This window comes from Zalophus californianus, chromosome 14 (genome assembly GCF_009762305.2).
Source record: "Zalophus californianus isolate mZalCal1 chromosome 14, mZalCal1.pri.v2, whole genome shotgun sequence".
In the NCBI taxonomy this organism is placed as follows: Eukaryota; Metazoa; Chordata; class Mammalia; order Carnivora; family Otariidae; genus Zalophus; species Zalophus californianus.
Window position 1 is genome coordinate 41,554,954 of NC_045608.1, and position 25,717 is coordinate 41,580,670.

A 25,717-nucleotide genomic window follows, 5' to 3' on the forward strand; every position below is an offset into this window, starting at 1 on the left:
TCCCATTCTTACTTGCAGCTTTGTGATCTTGGGAAGGTCACTTGGTTCTCTGAGTTTCCTCATGTATAAAATGGGAATAATAGTAATAGCTCTATATTACTAAAATTACCCTGAATTATATTTGTTGCTATGTGTAGAAAGTTGGCACAGTGTATTGATTATTTTTATTTGTTTAAAGTGTTTAATAAATTTTAAATGAGAATGAGTCCTGGTGTTCTAATTAGTGAATTAAATTATTCAACATGTGATAGGTTACTCTTTTGTTTAAGGCTAAAGTCATCTTTTGCATATAAATATATAAAGGGAAGAGAAATCCATCTCTTCTGCCAAAAAGGAGAAAAAAACCTATAGGGGTAATAGCTGTGCGCTCTTTCACTGCCCCAGGTGCAAACATCAGCCCATTAAATGCATAACGCAGCTGGCCCAATTTAGTGCTCAGCACCCGTCTTTATCTCTGCTCTGTTGGAACTTGCAACACAGAGCAGCTTCTGAAAAACTGGTTTTAATACCTTGCTAAGATAATATTCCTGAGATACTAAGTCCACAAATAAATAACATTTGTCATCATTTCTTTTTACAGCAAACAGGATTTCAACCTGGCTTTTGTTAAAGCGTCTTTTTACTTTCTTTAAAAAACAACAACCAAAGAGGATACAGACAGAACTCAGATTATCCCCCTCCAAATCCAAAAAAGGAGACAAAACCATAGTGCCCTTCCTAGACTCAAGAGCCAGAAATAGTTGAAGAAATATATTTGCTCCTGATACAGGTAATTTAAGAAAATATTCTTATGTGCTGAATGTATAATGGATGTGCAATTAAGAATGAGTTCATAAGGCAGCACTTACCAGCAGAAGCTTTTTCATTTCAAAACAAAAATGATTTGAATCCACTTGCACTTAGAGCATAAATATGTGTCATTGGCAACTGCTCAGAGATAAGGGGTATGACAACATCAAGCAAATGATGAGATGATGCATCTCTTGGAGGATGGATTCCCATTGTTACGGAACATGCTCAGGGCACAGTCCTGTGCTTTTATGCAAAAAACAAGTTGCCCCTACACTGTGGAAGTTGGATTTGAATTAAGTTTGTAGAGGTAAATCTAGGTGAGAACCTTAGGTACAATGACCACCATAGGGAAAAGTATTAGGGATGGAAAGAAAGGAAAATTTTATTTTTACTTTTCCTGGTACTGTTGTTATTTTATTGTCATTGGTGGTATTTGTGTGTGTGTGTGAATGCGCAAGAAATAAAATATGTGTTTTGAACCCTAAAGTCATGCCAAACCTGTTAAAGATCAAAGGAAGAAGTACAGTAGAGCAAGTATCAATAGCTCAAATGTACTTGGTGCAGCAGGTAAAGTACATGATGAAGGGGGAAGGATGAAGGCTTTGAGGACTGGTGTGGGCGGTGAGGTAATGAACATGCATACCTCCGAAAGGCGTTCAAAGTACATTTCTTTTTTTGAAACCACCATACAGCCCAGATAAAACAGCTGTATGGGCTCAAATCCATCTGCTGGACTGGCAGCCAGTTTATAAGCTCTGGGCAAAAGTTTAAAGAGCAGGGGTCCTGGAGTCAAACTGTCTTAAGTTCAGTTCCTATTAACCAGGCTAGCTGATAAGTTTGGCAAGTTATTTAACATCTGAAAGCCTCATTTCCCTTATATCTGAAATGGGAATAATAACAGTACTTACTTTATGAGATTATTGTGAAGGTACTATGATAAAGCATAAATGTAATGTGCTTATTATTTTTTAAAGATTTTAGGGCACCTGGGTGGCTCAGTTGATTAAGCAACTGCCTTCGGCTCAGGTCATGATCCTGGAGTCCTAGGATCGAGTCCCGCATCGGGCTCCCTGCTGAGCAGGGAGTCTGCTTCTCCCTCTGACCCTCTTCCCTCTCGTGCTCTCTATCTCTCATTCTCTCTCTCTCAAATCAATAAATAAAATCTTTAAAAAAAAGATTTTATTTATTCGAGAGAAAGAGGGAGAGAGATTGTGAGCAGGGGAGGTGCAGAGGGAGTGGGGGATAATCTCCAATAGACTCCACACTGAGCACAGAGCCCATCACAGTGTTCATTCCCATGACCCTAAGATCATGATCTGAGCCAAAAGCAAGAGTCAGATGCTTAACCATGAGCCACTCAGGTACCCCTGTAATGTGCTTATAAACAGAATGACTGGCACCTAGTAAACACTTAATAAATATTAGTTGTGTACACACACACACACACACAAATATATATATACAGATGACCATTTCCTCCTTTTAAATAGCCATCTGGGAACACTATACACTTTTATAATAATGTCTTGTGGCATATTCTTTTGAGTGTAATTGTTTGCAGCAGTTGTTTTCTTTCAGAGTAGAAGGCAATTTAGGTTTTGGAAAATATCATGAGTCCTTTGAAGTAAAGACTGATATATAAGATAAGTGATGAAATTGAGTCATGTGATTTTTGGGCAAAAATAAGCAATAAAAGGGAAATACGAATTTAGGCATAAAAGGATGTGTAGAGATAGGAATTCAGAGGGAATGGGTCATAATAATTTTGTTGTGTTTCTAGCTTCCTGATATTCTTTTCTAGCACATCATCTCAAAGTTAAAATGTTGGAGAACCCTGGGGCTCAGTAATTGAGCGTCTTCTTTGTCTGTCGTCACTCTCCCTAGTTGATCTGATCCAGTCTCACGGCTTTAAATATCTGTTTGCTTAACTCCTTCTAAATTTATACCTTCAGATAGGCTCTGCCTCTGTACTCTAAACTTATATACTCAATCATCCAGTTGACAGCTCCACAGATGTTGAATGAACTCTTCAAAGAACAGAGCTCTTAGGATTCACTACCTCCTTTTCAAACCCGTGTCTCCAGTATTCTTCCTTATCTCAGCTAATGGCAACTCTGTTCTTCCAATTGTTCAGGCAAAAACTTTGGTGTCATACTTGACATCTGTCTTTTTCTCATACCTCATATCTGGTTCATCAGCAAATTCTGTCCACTCTACCACTCCTAGTTCTATCATCCTGGCCCAAATCACCATCATCTGTCCCCTGGATTATTACAATAATTTTTCCTGCTCTTACTTTTGTTCTCTTCCTAACTCAGTGATTCTGTTAAGATGAAAATCTGGTCATGTTATTTCTCTATGGCTTCCTGTCAGACTCAGTTCCTGACTTTACTATGACCTACAAAGCTACTGTGACCTATAAACTTGTTTCCTGTTGAAACTCTTGGACTCCATTGACTCCTTTATCAAGTTGGGAGGGGGTTAGGGAGAGCGTAAGTCTCTAAGGACTTTTGGAAGCAAGGTTTCCAGGACCTTGAGGAGGCTAGCTATTGTTGGGAAAGGGTCATTTACTACTGTCTAATAAAACCTGAATAATGAGACCTTCAGATGTATATCGGTGGGTCATATGCTTGGAGAATGATTTCCAACATGTATCTTGGGGGGTAGAGATAAAGAAAGTTTCCAAAGGAATTTTTATATGTTAAAGTAGACTTATGGGATCCTGGGGGTTGAGCTAAGATTGCCTTGGTCCTTAGCAAAGTATTAACATCAAGGCAGTTAAGTCCCTAGAGGAATGTCACTCTGCCTGTTTCAAGGACTTGTCAATGGGCTGTAGATAGTAGGGAAATGTAATAATTTTTTTTTTTGAAATGTAATAATTTTTCTTCTGCCTTTGCTTCCCACATCAGAATCATTTCCATCTCTGGGGTTATGTGACTCTAATCTAACAAAGAAGATGCTTATAACAACAAAGACCTATGCTCTATTTCAGACCAGCTTACAACTTTCTGTGATAGCCAGAAAATGTGCATTTCTGTGTCTCTCCTTTTGAAGTTTACCACTAATAATTTTTGTCTTTGAGGGAGGACCAAAGCTAGACAGTGGGTAGAAGAAGAAGTAATTCCCCAGTGTTGGTCTACAGCTCTCATCTGTTATACTGGCTTAACAAATTCCCTCCCAGGCCGGAACTTATTTTGTCCTACTTGCAGTAATGCTGATGCTATAATAACAAGTTATATTTTTTCCTAAGTATTTCTACATGTATTGCTTGCCATCACAACATCACCATTCAGAAATTGGGTCAAGTTTTGTTAACATTTCCATTTACAGAAGCTGGAAGCTGAGAACCAGAGGGTGATTAATTGGCACCGTCACAGAGAAGTCAAGGCCAGAAGTTTGTAACAAGAAGTGTTCATTTTTCACTAATAGAGTGCTGCTGTAAAGAAGCTAAAGTCAGAACTGGTAGCATTCTTGCCATCTGCAGTTCGGGGTGGTGGGTTATTTAGAAACACTTACATAAATGTTTGTTCTATAGTGTCAGCAATGCCACAAAATTCTGTGGGAGGCTAATGGATTTTTCAGTGGTTTGTGGAGTGGAAAGAACAGAACCTCTTTCCTCCAGGCTTTATGGGATAAGTATCCTGTCACTCCTTTCCACTTAAATTATGTGAAGATAATGATCCTACCTAGGCATTTTACCAGAGCAGCATTAGAATTTTGTCTTCTGAATTTCTGGTAAACAAAAAGTGAATATAATGGAAGAAAATATGCTTAATAATGAAGCAACCTAATATGTTCCTCAGTTGAGAGCAGAAGTGAGCAATGACAGATATAACTATACAAATAATTATTAACCAATGTGGAATTTTTATTTTTTATTTATTTATTTATTTATTTTTTAAAGATTTTATTTATTTATTTGACAGAGAGAGACAGCGAGAGAGGGAACACAAGCAGGGAGAGTGTGAGAGGGAGAAGTAGGCCTCCCGCTGAGCAGGGAGCCCAATGCGGGGCTTGATCCCAGGACCCTGGGATCATGACCTGAGCCAAAGGCAGACTCTTAATGACTGAGCCACTGAGGTGCCCTGCAGTGTGGAATTTTTATTTTTATTTTGTTTTGTTTTGATGTTATGTTAGTCGGCATGTCATCATTAGTTTTTCATGTAGTGATCCATGATTCATTGTTTTCTTATAACACCCAGTGCTCCATGCAGTATGTGCCTTCCTTAATACCCATCACTGGGCTAACCCATCCCCCCACAACCTTCCCCTCTAAAACCCTCTGTTGGTTTCTCGGGGTCCATAGTGTCTCATGGTTCATCTCCCCCTCCGATTCCCTCCTTCATTTTTCCCTTCCTTCTCCTAATGTCCTCCATGCTATTCCTTATGTTGCACAAATAAGTGAAACCATATGATAATTGACTTTCTCTGCTTGACTTATTTCACTTAGCATAATCTCCTCCACTCCCGTCCATGTTGATGTAAAAGTTGCATTTCATCCTTTCTGTTGCCTGAGTAGTATTCCATTGTATATATGGACTACACCTTTTTTAAAATTTTTTATTGTTATGTTAATCACCATACATTACATCATTAATTTTGGATGTAGTGTTCCATGATTCATTGTTTGTGCATAACACCCAGTGCTCCACGCAGAACGTGCTCTCTTTAATACCCATCACCAGGCTAACCCATCCCCCCACCCCCCTCCCCTCTAGAACCCTCAGTTTGTTTTTCAAAGTCCATCATCTCTCATGGTTGGTCTCCCCCTCCGATTTCCCCCCCTTCATTCTTCCCCTCCTGCTACACTTTTCTTTTCTTAACATATATTGCATTATTTGTTTCAGAGGTTCAGATCTGTGATTCAACAGTCTTGCACAATTCATAGCACTCGCCCTAGCACATACCCTCCCCAATGTCTATCACCCAGCCACCCCATCCCTCCCACCCCCCCACCACTCCAGCAACCCTCCGTTTGTTTCCTGAGATTAAGAATTCCTCATATCACTGAGGTCATATGATATATGTCTTTCTCTGATTGACTTATTTCACTCAGCATAACACCCTCCAGTTCCATCCACGTTGTTGCAAATGGCAAGATCTCATTCCTTTTGATGGCTGCATAATATTCCATTGTGTATATATACCACATCTTCTTTATCCATTCATCTGTCGATGGGCATCTTGGCTCTTTCCACAGTTTGGCTATTGTGGACATTGCTGCTATAAACATTGGGGTGCATGTACCCCTTCGGATCCCTACATTTGTATCTTTGGGGTAAATACCCAGTAGTGCAATTGCTGGATCGTATGGTAGCTCTATTTTCAACTGTTTGAGGAACCTCCATACTGTTTTCCAGAGTGGCTGCCCCAGCTTGCATTCCCACCAACAGTGTAGGAGGGTTCCCCTTTCTCCGCATCCCCGCCAACATCTGTCGTTTCCTGACTTGTTAATTTTAGCCATTCTGACTGGTGTGAGGTGGTATCTCACTGAGGTTTTGATTTGGATTTCCCTGTTGCTGAGCGATGTTGAGCACTTTTTCCTGTGTCTGTTGGCCATTTGGATGTCTTCTTTGGAAAATGTCTGTTCATGTCTACTGCCCATTTCTTGATGGGATTATTTGTTCTTTGGGTGTTGAGTTTGATAAGTTCTTTAGAGATTTTGGATACTAGCCCTTTATTTGATATGTCATTTGCAAATATTTTCTCCCATTCTGTCGGTTGTCTTTTGGTTTTGTGGACTGTATCTTTTGCTGTGCAAAAGCTTTTTATCTTGATGAAATCCCAATAGTTCATTTTTGCCCTGGCTTCCCTTGCCGTTGGTGATGTTTCTAGGAAGAAGTTGCTGTGGCTGAGGTCGAAGAGGTTGCTACCTGTGTTCTCCTTTAGGATTTTGATGGACTCCTGTCTCACGTTTAGGTCTTTCAACCATTTGGAGTCTATTTTGTGTGTGGTGTAAGGAAATGGTCCAGTTTCATTCTTCTGCATGTGGCTGTCCAATTTTCCCAACACCATTTGCCATTGGACATTCTTTCCTGCTTTGTCAAAGATGAGTTGACCATAGAGTTGAGGGTCCATTTCTGGGCTCTCGATTCTGTTCCATTGATCTATGTGTCTGTTTTTGTGCCAGTACCATACTGTCTTGATGATGACAGCTTTGTAATACAGCTGGAAGTCCGGAACTGTGATGCTGCCAGCTTTGCTTTTCTTTTTCAACATTCCTCTGGCTATTCGGGGTCTCTTCTGGTTCCATACAAATTTTAGGATTATTTGTTCCATTTCTTTGAAAAAAGGGGATGGTATTTTGATGGGGATTGCATTGAATGTGTAGATTGCTCTAAGTAGCATTGACATCTTCACAATGTTTGTTCTTCCAATCCATGAGCATGGAATGTTTTTCCATTTCTTTGTGTCTTCTTCAATTTCTTTCATGAGTATTTTATAGTTTTCTGAGTACAGATCCTTTGCCTCTTTGGTTAGATTTATTCCTAGGTATCTTATGGTTTTGGGTGCAATTGTAAATGGGATCGACTCCTTCATTTGTCTCTCTTCTGTCTTGTTGTTGGTGTATAGGAATGCCCCTGATTTCTGAGCATTGATTTTATATCCTGCCACTTGACTGAATTCCTGTATGAGTTCCAGCAGTTTTGGTGTGGAGTCTTTTGGGTTTTCCAAATAAAGTATCATATCATGTGCAGAGAGTGAGAGTTTGACTTCCTCTTTGCCGATTTGGATGCCTTTGATTTCTTTTTGTTGTCTGATTGCTGTGGCTAGGACTTCTAATACTATGTTGAATAGCAGTGGTAATAGTGGACATCCCTGCCGCGTTCCTGACCTTAGGGGGAAAGCTCTCAGCTTTTCCCCATTGAGAATGATATTCGCTGTAGGTTTTTCATAGATGTTGGCTTTTATGATATTGAGGTATGTACCTTCTATCCCTATACTCTGAAGAGTTTTGATCAAGAAAGGATGCTGTATTTTGTCAAATGCTTTTTCTGCATCTATTGAGAGGTTCATATGATTCTTGTTCTTTCTTTTGTTAATATATTGTATCACGTTGATGGATTTGCGGATGTTGAACCAACTTTGCAGCCCAGGGATAAATCCCACTTGTTCGTGGTGAATAATCCTTTTAATGTACTGTTGGATCCTATTGGCTAGTATTTTGCATTCATGTTCATCAAGGATATTGGTCTGTAATTCTCCTTTTTGATGGGGTCTTTGTCTGGTTTTGGGATCAAGGTAGTGGTGGACTCATAAAATGAGTTTGGAACTTTTCCTTCCATTTCTATTTTTTGGAACAGTTTCAGGAGAATAGGTATGAATTCTTCTTTAAATGTTTGGTAGAATTCCCCTGGGAAGCCATCTGGCCTTGGGCCTCTGTTTGTTGGGTGATTTTTGATGACTGCTTCAATTTCCTTAGTGGTTATAGGTCTGTTTTGGTTTTCTATTTCTTCCTGGTTCAATTTTGGTAGTTGGTACATCTCTAGGAATGCATCCATTTCTTCCAGGTTATCTAATTTGCTGGCATATAGTTGCTCATAATACGTTCTTATAATTCTTTGTATGTCTTTGGTGTTGGTTGTGATCTCTCTTCTTTCATTCATGATTTTGTTGATTTGAGACATTTCTCTTTTCTTTCTGATAAGTCTGGCCAGGGGTTTATCAATCTTGTTAATTCTTTCAAAGAACCAGCTCCTAGTTTCGTACATCTGTTCTACTGTTCTTTTGGTTTCTATTTCATTGATTTCTGCTCTGATCTTTCTTATTTCTCTTCTTCTGCTGGGTTTAGGCTTTATTTGCTGTTTTTTCTTTAGCTCCTTTAGGTGTAGGGTTAGGTTGTGTATTTGAGACCTTTCTTGTTTCTTGAGAAAGTCTCGTATTGCTATATACTTTCCTATTAAGACTGCCATTGCTGTATCCCAAAGATTTTGAACAGTTGTGTTTTCATTTTCATTGGTTTCCATGAATTTTTTAAATTCTTCTTTAATTTCCTGGTTGACCCATTCATTCTTTAGTAGGATTCTCTTTAGCCTCCATGTATTTGAGTTCTTTCCGACTTTCCTCTTGTGATTGTGTTCTAGTTTCAAAGCACTGTGGTCTGAAAATATGCAAGGAATAATCCCAATCTTTTGGTACTGGTTGAGACCTGATTTGTGACCTAGGATGTGATCTATTCTGGAGAATGTACCATGGGCACTGGAGAAGAATGTGTATTCCGTTGCTTTGGGATGGAATGTTCTGAATATGTCTTTGAAGTCCATTTGGTCCAGTGTGTCATTTAAAGTCTTTCCTTGTTGATCTTTTGCTTAGATGATCTGTCCATTTCAGTCAGGGGGGTGTTAAAGTCCCCCACTATTATTGTATTGTTGTCAATGTGTTGCTTTGCTTTGTCATTAATTGCCTTATATGACTGGCTGCTCCCATGTTAGGGGCATAGATCTTCTTGTTGGATCGACCATTTAAGTCCGATATAGTTAGATCTTCTTGTTGGATAGACCATTTAAGTCCGATATAGTGTCCTTCCTCATCTCTTATGACAGTCTTTGTTTTAAATGTAATTTGTCTGATATAAGGATATAAGGATATAAGGATTGCCACCCCAGCTTTCTTTTGGTGTCCATTAGCATGGTAAATGGTTTTCCACCCCCTCACTTTCAATCTGGGGGTGTCTTTGGGTCTAAAATGAGTCTCTTGTAGACAGCATATCGATGGGTCTTGTTTCTTAATCCAATCTGTTAGCCTGTGTCTTTTGATTGGGGCATTTAGCCCATTTACATTCAGGGTAACTATTGAAAGATATGAATTTAGTACCATTGTATTGCCTGTAAGGTGACTTACTGTATATTGTCTGTGTTCCTTTCTAGTCTATGCTGCTTTTAGGCTCTCTCTTTGCTTAGAGGACCCCTTTCAATATTTCTTGTAGAGCTGGTTTCATGTTTGCAAATTCCTTTAGTTTTTGTTTGTTCTGGAAGATTTTTATCTCTTCCTCAATTTTCAATGACCGCCTAGCTGGATGTAGTATTCTTGGCTGCATATTTTTCTCGTTTAGTGCTCTGAAGATATCATGCCAGTCCTTTCTGGCCTGTCAGGTCTCTATGGATAGGTCTGTTGCCAATCTAATGTTTCTACCATTGTAGGTTACATATGTCTTCTCCCGAGCTGCTTTCAAGATTTTCTCTTTGTCTCTGACACTCGTAAGTTTCACTATTAGATGTCGGGGTGTTGATCTATTTTTATTGATTTTGAGGGGGGTTCTCTGTGCCTCCTGGATTTTGATGCCTGTTTCCTTCCCCACATTTGGGAAATTCTCTGGTATAATTTGCTGCAATATACCTTCTGGCCCTCTCTCTCTCTCTTCTTCTTCTGGGATCCCAATTATTTTAATGTTGTTTCGTCTTATCGTATCGCTTATCTCTCGAATTCTGCCCTCGTGATCCAGTAGTTGTTTATCTCTCTTCTTCTCAGTTTCTTTATTTTCCATCATTTGGTCTTCTGTATCACTGATTCTCTCTTCTGCCTCATTTATCCTAGCAGTTAGTGCCCCTATTTTTGATTGCACTTCATTTAATAGTCTTTTTGATTTCCATTTGGTTAGATTTTAGTTCTTTTACTTCTCCAGGAAGGGTTCTTTAATAACTCCATGCTTTTTTCAAGCCCAGCTAGTATCTTTAAAATCATGATTCTGAACTCTAGGTCCGACATCGTACTAATGTCCGTATTGAGTAGGTCCCTGGCAGACGGTACTACCTCTTGTTCTTTTTGCTGAGGTTTTTTTTTTTCATCTTGTCATTTTGTCCAGAGGAGAATAGATGAATGAGAGAACAAAATGCTAACAGGTTAACAACGTCCCCAGCAAATATACTCTAAACAAATCAGAAAAGACCTGAAAGCAGGGGAAAAGAAAGGGAAAGAAAGAGAAAAGAAAGAGGGGAAAAAAAAAAGAAAAAGAAAAAGATAAAGACAAACAAAAACAGAACAACACACACAAAAAACAGAATATGATCAAATATGATCAGGCTAGTGCATAGATCAGTGCCACACACTAGATTTTGGGTGTGTTTTGGTCTGTTAGAAGAAAGTGCCTCCTAAAATTTTAAAGAAAGAAAGACTTATATATGTACAAATAAGGGTTGATACAACGAAGGGATGGAAGATGATTGTAAAGATGAAAATTATAAAAGATTTTATAAAAGGAATTGATAAGAAGTTGTTTGAAAAAAGAAAGAAGATTTAAAGAAAAAAAAAAGGGAGAGAATGTGATCAGGCAGGAGACTAGAACAAAGCCATACACTAGTGATTTAGGGTATATTTTGATCTGTTAGAAGAAACTGTATCTCAAAATTTTAAAGAGAGAACAACTTACATATATATATGCCAAAAATAAGGGTATCTACTATGATGGGATAGAATATGACTCTAAAAATGAAAAATAAAAATGTTTTTTTTTTTCAAAAAGGGATTGATAAGATCTTGGTTGAAAAAGGGAGAAAGGAAAAGTGAAAAAAAAAAACAGTTAAAAATTGAACTTTGAAAAACTAATGAATCATGGCAAAAAAGCTATGAATTCTATGTGCAGTATTCCCCTAGTGCTGGAGTTCTCCTGTTCTACTTGATCTGTATACTTGGTCTTGGCTGGCTGTTTATGCTGATCTTCTGGGGGAGGGGCCTGTTGCCGTGGTTCCTAAATGTCTTTGCTGGAGGTGGAATTGCCCTACCCTTGCCCGGTCCAGGCTAATTAATCTGCTTGGGTTTGCACTTGGGAGCTTTTGTTCCCTGTAAGCTTTCCGGACGGCTTTGGAGGATGAGAGTGAAAACGGTGGCCTCCCAATCTCCACCCGGAGGAGCCGAGAACTCGGGGTCCCGCTCCTCAGTGCGCCCCCAGGGAAAAGCAGTCAATCACTTCCATGTCCCCAATCTCTGGCCGCACTCTGTGCTCACCCGGCCTGTGACCGAGCGTTTCTATCTCTGGCACCTGACTCGGTGTGGAGTCTCCAAACTCAGCAGATCCCTGCGGTGTGCTCCCGCGCCGCTCCTCCTGGGGGAGGAAGTGGAGTTTCCTCGGATCTGCCACTTGTTGGGTCCCTGCTGGAGGAGCAGTGGCCTGACCTGCCTGCAGATCACAGTTTATGGCAACCCCAGAGCTGAGAGCCCATGCCTCGGCTCCGTCTCTGCAGCCGGCTTCCCTGCTCCGATACCTGGGAGCTCTGCCGCACTCAGGCACCCCCAGTCTTTCTGTGACCCCGAGGGTCCTGAGACCACATTGTCTCGTGAGGCCCCCCCCCCCCCCCCCCCCCCCCCCCCGCTTAGCCACTGGAGTGACGTCCCTCAGCGAAGCCAACTTCTAAAAGTTCTGATTTTGTGGTCCGCTGCTCTATCACTTGCCAGGAGCGGTGGATGTAGGCCCCCTCCCCCGCCGTCTGTCCTCCCGAATATTGCCTCGGATTCACTTCTCCGCATTTCCTACCTTCCAGTAAGTGGTCGCTTTTCTGTTCAGAGAGTTGTTGCTATTCTTATCTTCGATCTCCTGTTGAGTTTGCAGGTGTTTAGAATGGTTTGATCCCTATTCAGCTGAATTCGTGAGACCATTTGAAATCCATGTCTCCTACTCCTCTGCCATCTTGCTCCGCCCCGCTGGACTACATCTTCTTTATCCATTCATCTGTTGAAGGCCGGCTCGGTTCTTTCCACAGTTTGGCTATTGTGGACATTGCTGCTATGAACGTTGGGGTGATATGGCCCTTCTTTTCACTACATCTGTGACTTTGGGGTAAATATCCCATAGTGCAATTGCTAGGTCATAGGGTAGCTCAAATTTTAATTTTTTTGAGGAACCTCCACACTGTTTTAATTTTTTGAGGAACCTCCACTCCAAAGTGGCTCTACCAATTTGCATTCCCACCAACAGTGTAAGGGGGTTCCTCTTTCTCCACAATCTCTCCAACATTTGTCGTTTCTTGCCTTGTCAATTTTTGCCATTCTAACTGGTATAAGGTGGTATCTCAGTGTGGTTTTGATTTGAATTTCCCTGATGGCTAATGATGCTGAACATTTTTTCATGTGTCTGTTAGCCATTAGTATGTCTTCCTTGGAGAAGTGTATGTTCATGTCTTATGCCCATTTTTTGACTTGATTATTTTTTTGGGGGGTGTTGAGTTTGAGAAGTTCTTTATAGATGTTGGAAATCAGTGCTTTGTCTGTAGTGTCTTTTGCAAATATCTTCTTCCATTCTGTGGGTTGCCTCTTTGTTTTGTTTACTGTTTCCTTTGCTGTGCAGAAGCTTTTTATCTTGATGAAGTCCCAAAAGTTCATTTTTGCTTTTGCTTCACTAGCCTTTGGAGATGTATCTTGAAAGAAGTTGCTGTGCCTGATGTTGAAGAGGTTACTGCCTATGTTCTCCTCTAGGATTTTGATGGATTCCTGTCTTACATTGAGGTCTTTCATCCATTTTTAGTTTTTCTTTGTGTATGGTGTTAGAGAATGGTCGAGTTTCATTCTTCTGTATATAGCTGTCCAATTTTCCCAGCACCATTTATTGAAGAGACTTTTTCCCATTGCATAGTTTTTCCTGCTTGGTCGAAGATTAGTTGACCATAGAGTTAAGGGTCCATATCTGGGCTCTCTGTTCTGTTCCATTGGTCTATATGTCTCTTTTTGTGCCAGTACCATGCTGTCTTGGTGATCACTGGTTTGTAATATAGCTTGAAATCAGGCAACGTGATGCCCTCAGCTTTGTTTTTCTTTTTCAACATTTCCTTGGTGATTCGGGGTCTTTTCTGATTCCATACAAATTTTAGGATTGTTTGTTACAGCACTTTGAAAAATGTCATTGGAATTTTGATCGGGATGGCGTTGAAGGTATAGATTGCTCTGGGTAGCATAGACATTTTAACAATGTTTATTCTTCTGATCCCTGAGCATGGAATGTTTTTCCATCTTTTTGTGTCTTCTTCAATTTCTTTCATGAGTGTTCTCTAGTTCCTAGAGTATAAATCCTTTAGCTGTTTGGTTAGGTTTATTCCAAGATATCTTATGGTTTTTGGTGCTATTGTAAATGGAATCGGTTCTCTAATTTCTCTCTCTACAGTTGCATTGTTAGTGTATAAGAAAGCAACTGATTTCTGTGCATTGATTTTGTATCCTGTCACATTACTGAATTGCTGTATGAGTTCTAGTAATTTGGCAGTGGAGTCTTTGGGGTTTTCCACATAAAATATCACGTCATCTGCGAAGAGAGGGAGTTTGAATTCTTCTTTGCCAATTTGAATACCTTTTATTTCTTTTTGTTGTCTGATTGCTGTTGCTAGGACTTCTAGTACTATGTTGAACAATAGTGGCGAGAGTGGGCATCCTTGATGTCTTCCTGATCTTAAGGAAAAGGCTTTCAGCTTTTCCCCATTGAGGATGATATTTGCTGTGGGTTTTTCATAGATGGATTTTATGAACTTGAGGAATGTTCCCTCTATCCCTATACTCTGAAGAGTTTTAATCAGGAAAGGATGTTGTATTTTGTCAAATGCTTTTTCTGCATCAATTGAGAGGACCATATAATTCTTCTCTCTCCTCTCATTAGTATGTTCTATCACATTGATTGATTTGTGATTGTTGAACCACCCTTGCATTATGGGGATAAGTCCCACTCAGTCGTGGTGGACGATCCTTTTAATGTACTGTGGATCCTATTGGCTAGGATTTTGTTGAGGATTTTGGAATCCATATTCATCAGGGATATCGGTCTGAAATTCTCCTTTTTGATGGGGTCTTTGCCTGGTTTGGGGATCAAGGTAATGCTGGCCTCATAGAATGAGTCTGGAAGCTTTCCTTTTTTTTCTATTTTTTGAAACAGCTTCAGGAGAGCAGGTATTATTTCTTCTTTGAATGTTTGGTAGAATTCCCCAGGGAATCGATCAGGCCCTGGACTTTTGTTTCTTGGGATGTTTCTGATTACTGCTTCAATCTCGTTACTGGTTATTGGCCTCTTCAGGTTGTCAGTTTCCTCCTGTTTCAGTTTTGGGAGTTTATAGGGTTCCAGGAAGGCATCCATTTCTTCCAGGTTGCTTAATTTATGGCCATATAGTTGTTGATAATAATATCTAATATTATTTCTATTTCCTTGGTGTTAGTCATGATCTTTCCCCTTTCATTCACAATTTTATTAATTTGGGTCCTTTCTCTTTTCTTTTGGATAAGTCTGGCCAATGGTTTATCGATCTTATTAATTCTTTCAGAGACCCAGCTTCTAGTTTCATTGATCTGATCTCCTGTGTTACTGGTTTCTAATTCATTGATCTCTGCTCTAATCTTAATTATTTCTCTTCTAATGTGTGCCTTAAGCATCGTGTGTTGCTTTTTCTCTAGTTCTTTAAGGTGTAAAGTTAGTTGATGAATTCGAGATTTTTCTACCTTTTGAGTGAGGCTTGGATGGCTATGTATTTCGCCCTTAGGACTGCCTTTGCAGTATCCCATTGGTTTTGGACCAATGTTTTCATTCTCATTGGTTTCCATGAATTGTTTAAGTTCTTTGATTTCCTGTTTGACCCAAACATTCTTGAGCAGAGTGGTCTTTAGCTTCCAAGTGTTTGACTTTCTTCCAAATTTTTTCTTGTGATTGAGTTTCAGTTTTAAAGCATTATGGTCTGAAAATATGCAGGGAGTAATCTCAGTCTGTTGGTATTGGTTGAGACCTGCTTTGTGACCCAGTATGTGGTCTATTCTGGAGAAAGTTCCATGTGCATTTTAGAAGAATGAGTATTCCCTTGTTTTAGGGTGGAATGTTCTGTATATATCTATGAGGTCCATCTGGCCCAGTGTGTCATTCAAAGCTGTTGTTTCTTTGATTTTCTGCTTAGATGATCTGCCTATTGCTGAGAGTGGAATATTGAGGTCTCCTACAATTAACGTATTGTTATCAATATGACTATTTTGGTTATTAGTTAGCTTATGTAGATGGTTGCTTCCATGTTGGTGGTGTAGATATTTACAATTTTTAGATCTTCTTGCTTGATAGACCCTTTAAGAATGATATGGTGTCTTTCTGTGTCTCTAACTACAGTCTTTAGTTTAAAATCTAATTTGATATAAGAATTGCTACCCCAGCTTTCTTTTATGGTCCGTTGGCATGGAAAATGGATCTCCAACCCTTCACTTTCAGTCTGGATGTATCTTTAGGTTCAGAATGAGTCTCTTGTAGACAGCATATGGATGGGTCCTGTCTTTTTATCCAGTCTGCAACCCTGTGCCGTTTCATGGGAACATTTAGGCCGTTCATGATGAAAGTTATTATTGAAAGATATGAATTTATTGTCATCATATTGCCTGTGAAGTCCTTGTTTCTATAGATTGTCTCTATAAATTTTTGTTCTATATCACTCTTGGGGTCTTTCGCCTTTTATAGAACCTCCCTTAATATTTCTTGCAGGGCCAGCTTAGTGGTCACGTATTCTTTCACTTTCTGCCAGTCTTGGAAGTTCTGCATTTCTCCATCCATTCTAAATGACAGCCTTGCCAGATAAAGTATTCTTGGCTGCATCTTCTTCTCGTTTAGTACCCTGAATATGCCTTGCCAGGCCTTTCTGGCTTGTCAGGTCTCTCTGGATAGGTCTGATGTTATTCTGAAGTTCCTTCCTCTGTACGTAAGGATCTCTTACCCCTAACTGCCCTTAAGATGGTTTTCTTGGTTCTAAGATTTGCAGGTTTTACTATTACATGCCAGGGTGTTGGCCTGTTTTCCTTGCTCTTGGAAGGGGTCCTCTCTGCCTCTAGGACATGAATGTTTGTTTAATTCCCCAGATTAGGGAAGTTCTCAGCTATGATTTGCTCAAATATATCTTCTAGTCCTCTCTCTCTCTCCACCCCCTGAGGGATCCCAATAATTCTGATATTGGAAAGTTTCATGGTGTCACTTATTTCTCTGCTTCTATTTTCATGGGTTTTGAGTTGTTTTTCCCTGGCCTCCTCTTTTCCATTCTTGTCTATTAATTGGTTTTCTAGATCACTAATTCATTTTTCTGCCTTGCTTACCCTAGCTGTTAGAGTATCTGGATTAGATTGGATCCATTGATAGCATTTTTAAGTTCTGCCAATTCAGCTTTCATTTCTGCCCTTAGAGACTCTATGTTGCCATTAATCGATTTCTCCATTCTAGCTATCGTCTTCACAATTGCTAGCCTGAATTCCATCTCTGACATCTTTGGTTATATCTGTATCCATTTGTAAATCTGTGGCAGAAGTCATAGTCTCTGAGTCTTTCCTATTTTGGGGGTTCCTCCTCCTTGTCATTCTGTTGAGGGGTGGTTGAGGGAATGTACAGAGTCCAAATTATTGACCAGAACCCAAGCAAGATGCACCTTTTTTATAGGGACCTTAGGGTTGTTGGCCTCTTTTTCTCCCAGCCTGTCTTCTGGGGGAGGGGCCTGCTGTGCTGTTACTCAGGCAACCCTGTTTGGGCAGAGTTGCCCTGCCCCCTGTGGGGGGTTTCTGGGCTCAGTGAAAACCAGTTTTTTAGGGATTTTGTTCTCTGGCGGCTTTCCCTGGTGTCTTTCTGTGTCTCATCTCTTCCGAGAGTCAGAGCAGAAGAGACCATTTCCAACCCTCTGCCTCAGAACAGAGAGATCGCAGTCTGTTCTTCAATGAGCTCTCCAGGCCCCTGAATCTCCGTTTCTGTCTATGCTGCTATAAACTGCAGTATCATGGGTTGTGCGCCCCTCAGCAGTATTCCCAGTCCTCGCCTCCAGGTCAGGGCATGTCTCTGCCCTTTGTGCTTCTAAAACCACCAGTCGCCCCCATTTCGCACGTGCGATTTCAGTCGAGATTTCAGTCCCGGGAGCTGCCCTAAAGTCCTTTCCTTGCTGCTACTGGTCTGCGAGTCTGTGCCCCATCCCCAGCACGGGAGGTTATTGCTCACCGGCAGTGTAGGATCCCAACGGCTTGGCTCTCTCCCCCTTACTTTATCTTTGGGTATGTGCCTGTGGAATCACGGCTCCCCACTTCATACCTCGAAACCAATCGCATGCGATATTCTCTTTGTGGAGATACAGATCTATCTTTTTACATCTCAGGGTGATTTCGTGGGTGTTAAGAGTGGGCTGGTAGATATCCAGCTCAGTTCCGGGGATCAGTTGGAATAGGGTCCCCTATTCCTCCACCATCTTTTGCTCTCCCCAGTGTGGAATTTTTAAAGACAAGAATCCAAGATCAACTTGGGAAACTAGAAAGTTTATTATAGCATAGAAAGCATAAATAAAATAGAAAGAGTTAGACATCCAGGCTCAGTATTTAGAACACAGTTGAGTTCAAAATCAGATATCTCCCTGAGACTGATTTGAATTTAGCCCATCGTGGGTAGATTTATCTTTTGGTAAGAGGGGACTTAAAGACTGAGGTATACTGTACAGGGTTCCCAGATTGAGTATGTGTAAACTACAAGGTTGAACTGTGTTTCTTTTCCTGGAAAAGCTGGTGAGTGTTTTCTAAAAGCTGGACTCCTTACTTATTACTTTACAATACAATAATTTTTGATAACAAGGTCAGATATGTCACACTGATGAGAAAGTTGAGAAAACTGAGTGTAGTGAGTATAATGTATGCAGTAGTGTCTTTGAGTTTTACTTGAAGATAGAATGCTTAAGATAGGAGGTGTCAAGGGCATATGCATTTTAGGTCTGTTTATAGCTGGAGCTGTAATACCATGGACATTCTTCCTGGCAAAGGAACAGATTAAACCTTCCTCTTGGCCTCTCCACCCCAGAGAGAATGCAGCTGTCAGAGTAGAGACTTAAACACATGAAGTTTATATTAGTGCTGCCTAGACCAGGAGGTAGATAAAAGCTATTCCAAGAGTTAAAAAAATAAAGCAGGCTGCAAGCATTTTGTAAAGCATATTAGTGTGAAATGAAACTTCCGTATAAATCAACAGGTAAAGAAGAACTTTGAATAACTTCACATGCCAAGACTGATCCTACTGAAAGGAAGTAGCATCAGTCCTAGGGCAACATATCTTAGAGATATTCAGCATATCCGGGGTTACCCGGAAAGATGTCTCCAGATGAAGCAACTAAGGCTCTGCTCTTAATCATACTAACTGCATGTGCTTGCCAGAGTATTCCAAGAACCTCAAAGTCAGTTTCAGAATATTAGTGCTTATTATTTATATTTGTTTGTATTTTTTTGTCTTTGAATATGTATTGAGTCATTCCCAATCGGCCTACACATGGTCCTTAGCTAAAAGAACCCCTATAGGTATTATTATATTTAGATATCTGGATTGGATAGACCCTGAATGTTACTGATAATTGTGGAGATTCTGACATTTCATGAATGCTGTATTAGCACGGCTGATCTCTGTTTCAGTAGCAGTTTATAGCTCACATCCTTTGAGAGATACTGGTAAGAGTCCTTCCTTCCATACATTGCTTCTAAAATTATATGCTTTCATAACCTTAGGTTTTATTGTAATCTTTGATACATAATGCACAGAAGTACTTATGAACATTCTTTTTAAAATTTTTAAAAATTTCTTTTTAAAAGATTTTTATTTATTTATTTGAGAGAGAGAGGAAGCACAAGCTGGGGGGAGGGGCAGAGGGAAAGGGAGAAGCAGACTCCCTGCTGAGCAGGGAGCCCAATGCGGGGCTTCATCGCAGGACCCTGAGATGATGACCTGAGCCAAAGGCGGACACTTAACTGACTGAGCCACCCAGGTACCCCTTATGAACATTCTTATAAATATTTTAATATTCTTATAAAGGTAGTTTTCCAGAAGCTATAAAGATACAGATTAATCTGTCTCTCTAGCACAGACACACACACACACACATACACGGAGGAAAATGAACTCTAACACACAAACTCATGTGCCAGAGAGCCTGTTCACAAATCTTTTCTCTTTATTAAAACCTAACTTAAACTACTTACTGTCCAGTGGGTAACACAAATCTCACTATGTTATTCATCCACATGAAACCTTAGGAACTCTTCATCACCTTTGGGATACAGCTCCAAGTCCATCCTGGACATACATCATGGACTTCATCTTCTGCCATTCCTGCCTCACATTTTATGCTTTAGTGGCAGCATACTGCTTCTGGTTCTTTGCACATGTCACAGTTCATTGCCTCCTTTTTTTGGCTTATCCTCTTCCATTTAGAATATCTTCATCTTATTTTCTCCTGATTATTCAAATTAGTGCTTAGTAGTACCTCTTTTAGTAAGCCCTTCAAGATGATGTCTTTACCCTGTTCTTTCTCACCTCCATCGGGCCTTATGTTTTCAACTGGGTGGGTGAGGTGGCCCTCTGAATTCCCATTGTACTTTATGCAGATCACTGTGGAACACATTTTATTTATTTCTCTGTCTCCTCCACTGGACTCCCAAGTTTCTTGAAGGCAGAGGCTTTTTATTTCTTATTAGCCTTTGAGTTTCCCATTATCTAGCTCAGTGCTTGATATATAGCAGCTGAAATAAGTTTTAGCTATTTATTTAACTGAAATGATACATTCAAAAAATAGCAAACAGTCTTAAGAAGTCCAACAGAGCTTGCTATGACAGAACACATAGTCTAATGTTGAAGTCTGGTGAGAATGATAACTTAGATCTAGTTTAATTTCCATTCATGTGGGTTTACTACCAAATTGGGAAACAAGCAGTATAAAGAAAGAAAAAAATAAAGAGGTGGAATGGATGGTTCTCACATACCTCCTCAGGTTCTCTCACTGAAGAGGAGCCTCTTTCTCCCTCTCCCTCTGCCTGCCGCTCCCCCTGCTTGTGCTCTCTCTGTGAAATAAATAAATTTAAAAAAAGTTTTTAAAAAAACATGATCTATCTTGGAGAATATTTCTTGTACGTTTGAGGAGAATGTGTATTCTGCTGTTTTTGGTTGCAGTGTCCTCTATGTACTAAGTTTATTTGGTTTAATGTGTCATTTAAAGTTGGTGCTTCCATATTAGTTCTCTGTTTGGATGATCTATCCATTGATGCAAAAGTCCCCTACTATTACTGTATTACTTTCAATTTCTCCCCTTGTGTCAGTCAGTATTTGCTTTATATATTTAGGTGCTTCTCTGTTGGGTGCATGGATATTTATGATTGTTATACCTTCTTGTTGGATTGAGCCCTTTTTAAGATTTTAATTATTTATTTGAGACAGAGAAAGAGCACGAGAGAGAGAGAGAGTAGCAAGCACCAGCGGGGGGGAAGTGTCGGGGGAGGGGCACAGGGAGAGGTAAAAGCAGGCTCCACACGGAGCAGGGAGCCTGGCTCAGGGCTGCATCCCAGGACCACAGGATCATGACCTGAGCTGAAAGCAGTTGCTTAACCAACTGAGCCACCCAGGCGCCCCTAGACTGAGCCCTTTATCTTTATGTAATGCCTTTCTTTGTCTCTTGTTGCAGTCTGTTTTAAAGTCTATTTTATCTGATATAATTATTGCTACCCCAGCTTTCTTTTCATTTCCACTTGCATGAATATCTTTTTCTGTGCTTTCACTTTCAGTCTGTGTGTCTTGAGGTCTCTTTGAAGAGAGTCTCTTGTAGGCAGCATATAGATGAATCTTGTTTGTTTTTTTTTAGTCCATTTAGCCATGTCTTTTGATCGGAGCATTTAGTCTATTTACATTTAAAGTAATTATTGATGGGTATGTACTTTTTTGCCATTTGTTCATTGTTTTCTGTTTTTTTGCAGTTCTTCTCTATTTCTTTTTCTTTTTTAATTTTTTAAAAAAGATTTTTATTTATTTGACAGAGAGAGAGAGATAGCGAGAGCAGGAACACAAGCAGGAGGAGTGGGAGAGGGAAAAGCAGGCTTCCCGCCGAGCAGGGAGCCCGATGTGGGGCTTGATCCCAAGACCCTGGGATCATGACCTGAGCCGAAGGCAGATGCTTAATGACTGAGCCATGCAGGCACCCTTCTCTATTTCTTTTTCTCTTGTTTTTGTCCCTTGTGTTTTGATTGGTATGCTTGGATTTCTTTCCCTGTTTTTTTTTTTTTTTTTTTTTTAGTGTATCTATTATAGGTTTTTGGTTTGTGGTTACCCTGAGGTTCACAAATGACGATCTATGTGTATAGCAGTCTGTTTTAAGTTGATGGTCACTTAAGTTTGAATGCATTCCAAATGCACTACATTTTTACTCCCTCGGCCCTATGCTTTATGTTTTTGATGTTATATTTTATATATTTTTATTTTATTTCTTTGCTAATTATTGTAGACATAGTTGATTTCATTATTCTTGTGTTTTAACCTTCATACTAGCTTTATGAGTGATTGATCCTCTACTATATATGTCTAGTAAATCCTCTACTAAATATATATCTTATATATTTTCTTTTATGAGTGAGGTTTTTATTTTCTAATTTTCTACTTCTAGTTATGGCCTTTTCTCTTTCACTTAAAGAAGTTCCTTTGAGGGATGCCTGGGTGGCTCAGTTGGTTAATTGTCTGCCTAGGTTGTGATCTCAGGGTCCTGGGATTGAGCCCCACATTGGGCTCCCTGCTCAGAGGGGAGTCTGCTTTTCCCGCTACCTTTGTAACACCTCCCCCCACTTGTGCTCTCTCTCTCAAAGAAATAAATAAAATCTTTAAAAAAAAAGAAGTTCCTTTGATATTTATGTAAGTTTGGGTTAGAGGTGATGAACTCCTTTCCTTTTGTTTGTCTGGGAAACTCTTTATCTCTCTTTCAATTCTGAATGATAACCTTGCTGTATAGAGTATTCTTGTTTGTAGGTTTTTTTCCTTTCAGCACTTTGAATATATAGTGCCACTCTCTTCTGACCTGCAAAGTTTCTGCTGAACTATCAGCTGATTGTCTAATGGTGGTTCTGTGTAATTAGTTGCTTTTCTTTTGCCTCTTTTAAAATTCTGTTTATCCTTAATTTTTGAGATTTTAATTATGTGTCGTGTGTGAACCTCTTTGCGTCCACCTTGTTTGGAGCTCTCCATGCTTCCTGGACCTGGATGTCTGTTTCCTTTCCCAAGTTTGGGAAGGTTTCAGCTATTATTTCTTCAAATAAATTTTCTGCCCCTTTCTCTCTCTCTTCTTCTGGGATGCCTATAATGCAAAAGTTACTATTCTTATGCTATCCCAGAGGTCCCTTAAACTATCCTCATTTTTTAAATTTCTTTTTTCTTTCTTTCTTGCTTGCTTGCTTGCTTTGTTGCTATTCAGGTTAGGTGATTTCTACTAACCTGCCTTCCAGACTGCTTATTTGTTCTTCTGCACCATCTAATCTGATATTGATTTCCTGTAGTGTATTTTTCATTGCAGTTAATGTATTCTTCAGCTATGATGATTTTTTTTAAGATTATTTATTTATTTGACAGGGAGAGTAACATGGGTTTGAACTGTACATGTCACTTATACTTGAATTTTTTGATAAGTACAGTAAATTACTGTAAATGTTTTTTCTCTCCCTTATGATTTTCTCAATTTTTTTCTAGCTTTAGAATAATTTAAGAATACAGTATATAATACATATCACATATAAAATATGTGTTAATCGTCTCTTTATGTTATCAGTAAGGCTTCTAGTCAACAGTAGGCTATTAGTAGTTAAGTTTTTAGGAGTCAAAAATTATACATGGATTTTAGGCTGTGCAGAGTATTGAAACGCCTAACTTCTGTGATGTTCAAGGGTGAACTGTAGTTGTAGTTTTGGTGTATCTGTAGGAATTGGTAAGTTAGGATCTTTTCTGCCATCTTCATCAAGATTTCTCCCATTAGTAATTTTATTTTGGATTTCTGGAAGGTTAGCAAGGTTGTACAAAGTTAGCTGGAGAATTAAGCTATAGGATTTAATGTGTATTTAAAAATCCATGCCATGGTGTATTGGAATTTCAAATCTTTCTCTCTGCCATCTTACCAGTTTTATTTCCCATTCCTCCCCAACCACTACCCTTTGATCTACCGGATTTCTTCTTATTTCCCACCATTGTCCTGAGAACTTGCTATGCTTACTTCTCTCTGTGTTCCTTTGCTCATGCTATTTCACTGTAAGTGGGCTGTTCTTTCCCTTTCTGATTTACATATTTAAGGTCTGGGTATTCTTCAGGTTAAAATTTATTTACTACCTCCTCTATCAATTTTCTTTGAGTTCTCAAACATTCATTTCTCCTCAAACTATTTTAACAATTATCTGTTTTTTATACTTTGCCTTCTGTAGTTATAATTATTAACTGTTTTAGGTGTATGTGTTGGCTTAACAAATTTCCATAGCGACTTCTGTCCTTGATATATTGATTCTGTATTGTCTCTTTAACCAAATAGTGAGCTCTGTAAAGGGAGAGGTTAATTTTTGGAACCCTTATAATGTTCTGAGAAGTACCAGGCCAGTGTTATCGTTTATTGTATCCCGTCTTTATTTCCCATGGATATCTTTCTCTAAGCTGAGTGTCCCTATGTGGACATCTGAGTAGCTGAGCAAATGCACTACCAGTGACCAGCTGTGTCTTTTTAGGGTTTATTGTGAAAGAGTTGCCAGCCCAGTAATGTATCACTTTGCATTGCTTCCCATCTTTCCAGCTCTACGTATAGTTTTCCTTACTTTTGCTCCCTGGGGAACTCTATGCTTCAGATGAATCTTAAGAGCTTCCTCCTGCCTCAAGCTATTTTGTCTGGGAACTTTGGCTAATACAGTATAATAATGACTTGTTTACATGCTTGTCCCTTCTGGGAGACTGTAAACCCCTTGAAAACAGGAACCATGTCATATTGTTTGTTATATCTACTGCAGAACCTGACATAAAATAGGCCAGAAGACCATGTCCATATAACGGACTTATACATGAAAACATAGGGAATTATAGAATAAAAATGTTCTTTGTAAAATTGATACCTTCAAATGTTATTATTAAACAAGTCTTTAATCTTATTGGCTAATATTTAAAAATAATCTCTTGTATATTAAATATAATGTGCTATTTGAGTAATAGATAAATTAAGAAAAAGAAAGTTTTATTAAGCACATAATTTAAAGCCCCAGTGGTATTTTTGCCTTTTGGTTATTGCTACCAGTAAGATAATTCTTATTAAAAATGAACTCTAAAAAATTTGAAATCTGTGTAATATACTTAAATATCTTAGGATTTGGCTGTCTCTGAAAGGTAAAAGATAAATAAACATCAAGTAATAAGCATCTAAGAGCTTTGACAGGAAATAAAGGCAGAAAGACCTAAATAAGGCCAGATTGGGAATAAAGCAAATCTTAGCAACTTCGGTAGAATTTGCAATAAACCACAGATGCCAAACATTTACCTTACTTAACTTAGTCCAGCACTAAGCTCAAACAAAGTTAATTTCCCAAATTGGATTCATAATGGTAAAAGAAAATTTGCAATTACAGATAGGAGGAGGGTGGGAAGATCATAAACTCAGCAGTTTATGATTGAGAATATATGTTGATCATGAATGCTGCATATTTGGGGCTGTAAGATTAGGTGTGAGCCCTGTGTGACTGCATTCAAGTTTGGGCAGGCTTAAACAAAGTGCATACTTTAGGAATTTATACCACAGTCTGAGTATTAAGTCTACCCTTTTAACTTTTATTTCCAGTTTTGTGTCAGAGAATTTGTTTATGTGTATTGAAGGAAGGTTCTAGACCAAGAGAGCCAATAGTAATATTGCACTTAAAAAATAGCTCTTAAAGGTTGTGTGTGGAAAATGTTCTAAATTTTAGAATCCCAAATTTAAGCATTTCAGGAAATCTGATTTTTTTTTTAATTTTTTTATTGTTATGTTAATCACCATATATTACATCATTAGTTTTTGGTGCAGTGTTCCATGATTCATTGTTTGTTCATAACACCCAGTGCTCCATGCAGAACGTGCCCTCCTCAATACCCATCACCAGGCTAACCCATCCCCCTACCCCCTCCCCTCTAGAACCCTCAGTTTGTTTTTCAGAGTCCATCATCTCTCATGGTTCGTCTCCCCCTCTG

The 25,717-nt window shown here is 39.3% G+C and overlaps 1 protein-coding gene across 1 annotated transcript in view; it reads left to right on the forward strand.

Moving 5' to 3' along the window:
* The window catches only part of METTL4 (methyltransferase like 4), a 174,132-nt gene that overhangs the window by 145,185 nt on the left and 3,230 nt on the right, over positions 1-25,717 (forward strand). Inside the window, exon 9 of the mRNA XM_027577311.1 lies at positions 581-769. Coding sequence (XP_027433112.1) covers positions 581-744 — 164 coding nt within the window. The 3' untranslated portion in view covers positions 745-769. The remainder of the gene's footprint in view (positions 1-580; positions 770-25,717) is intronic.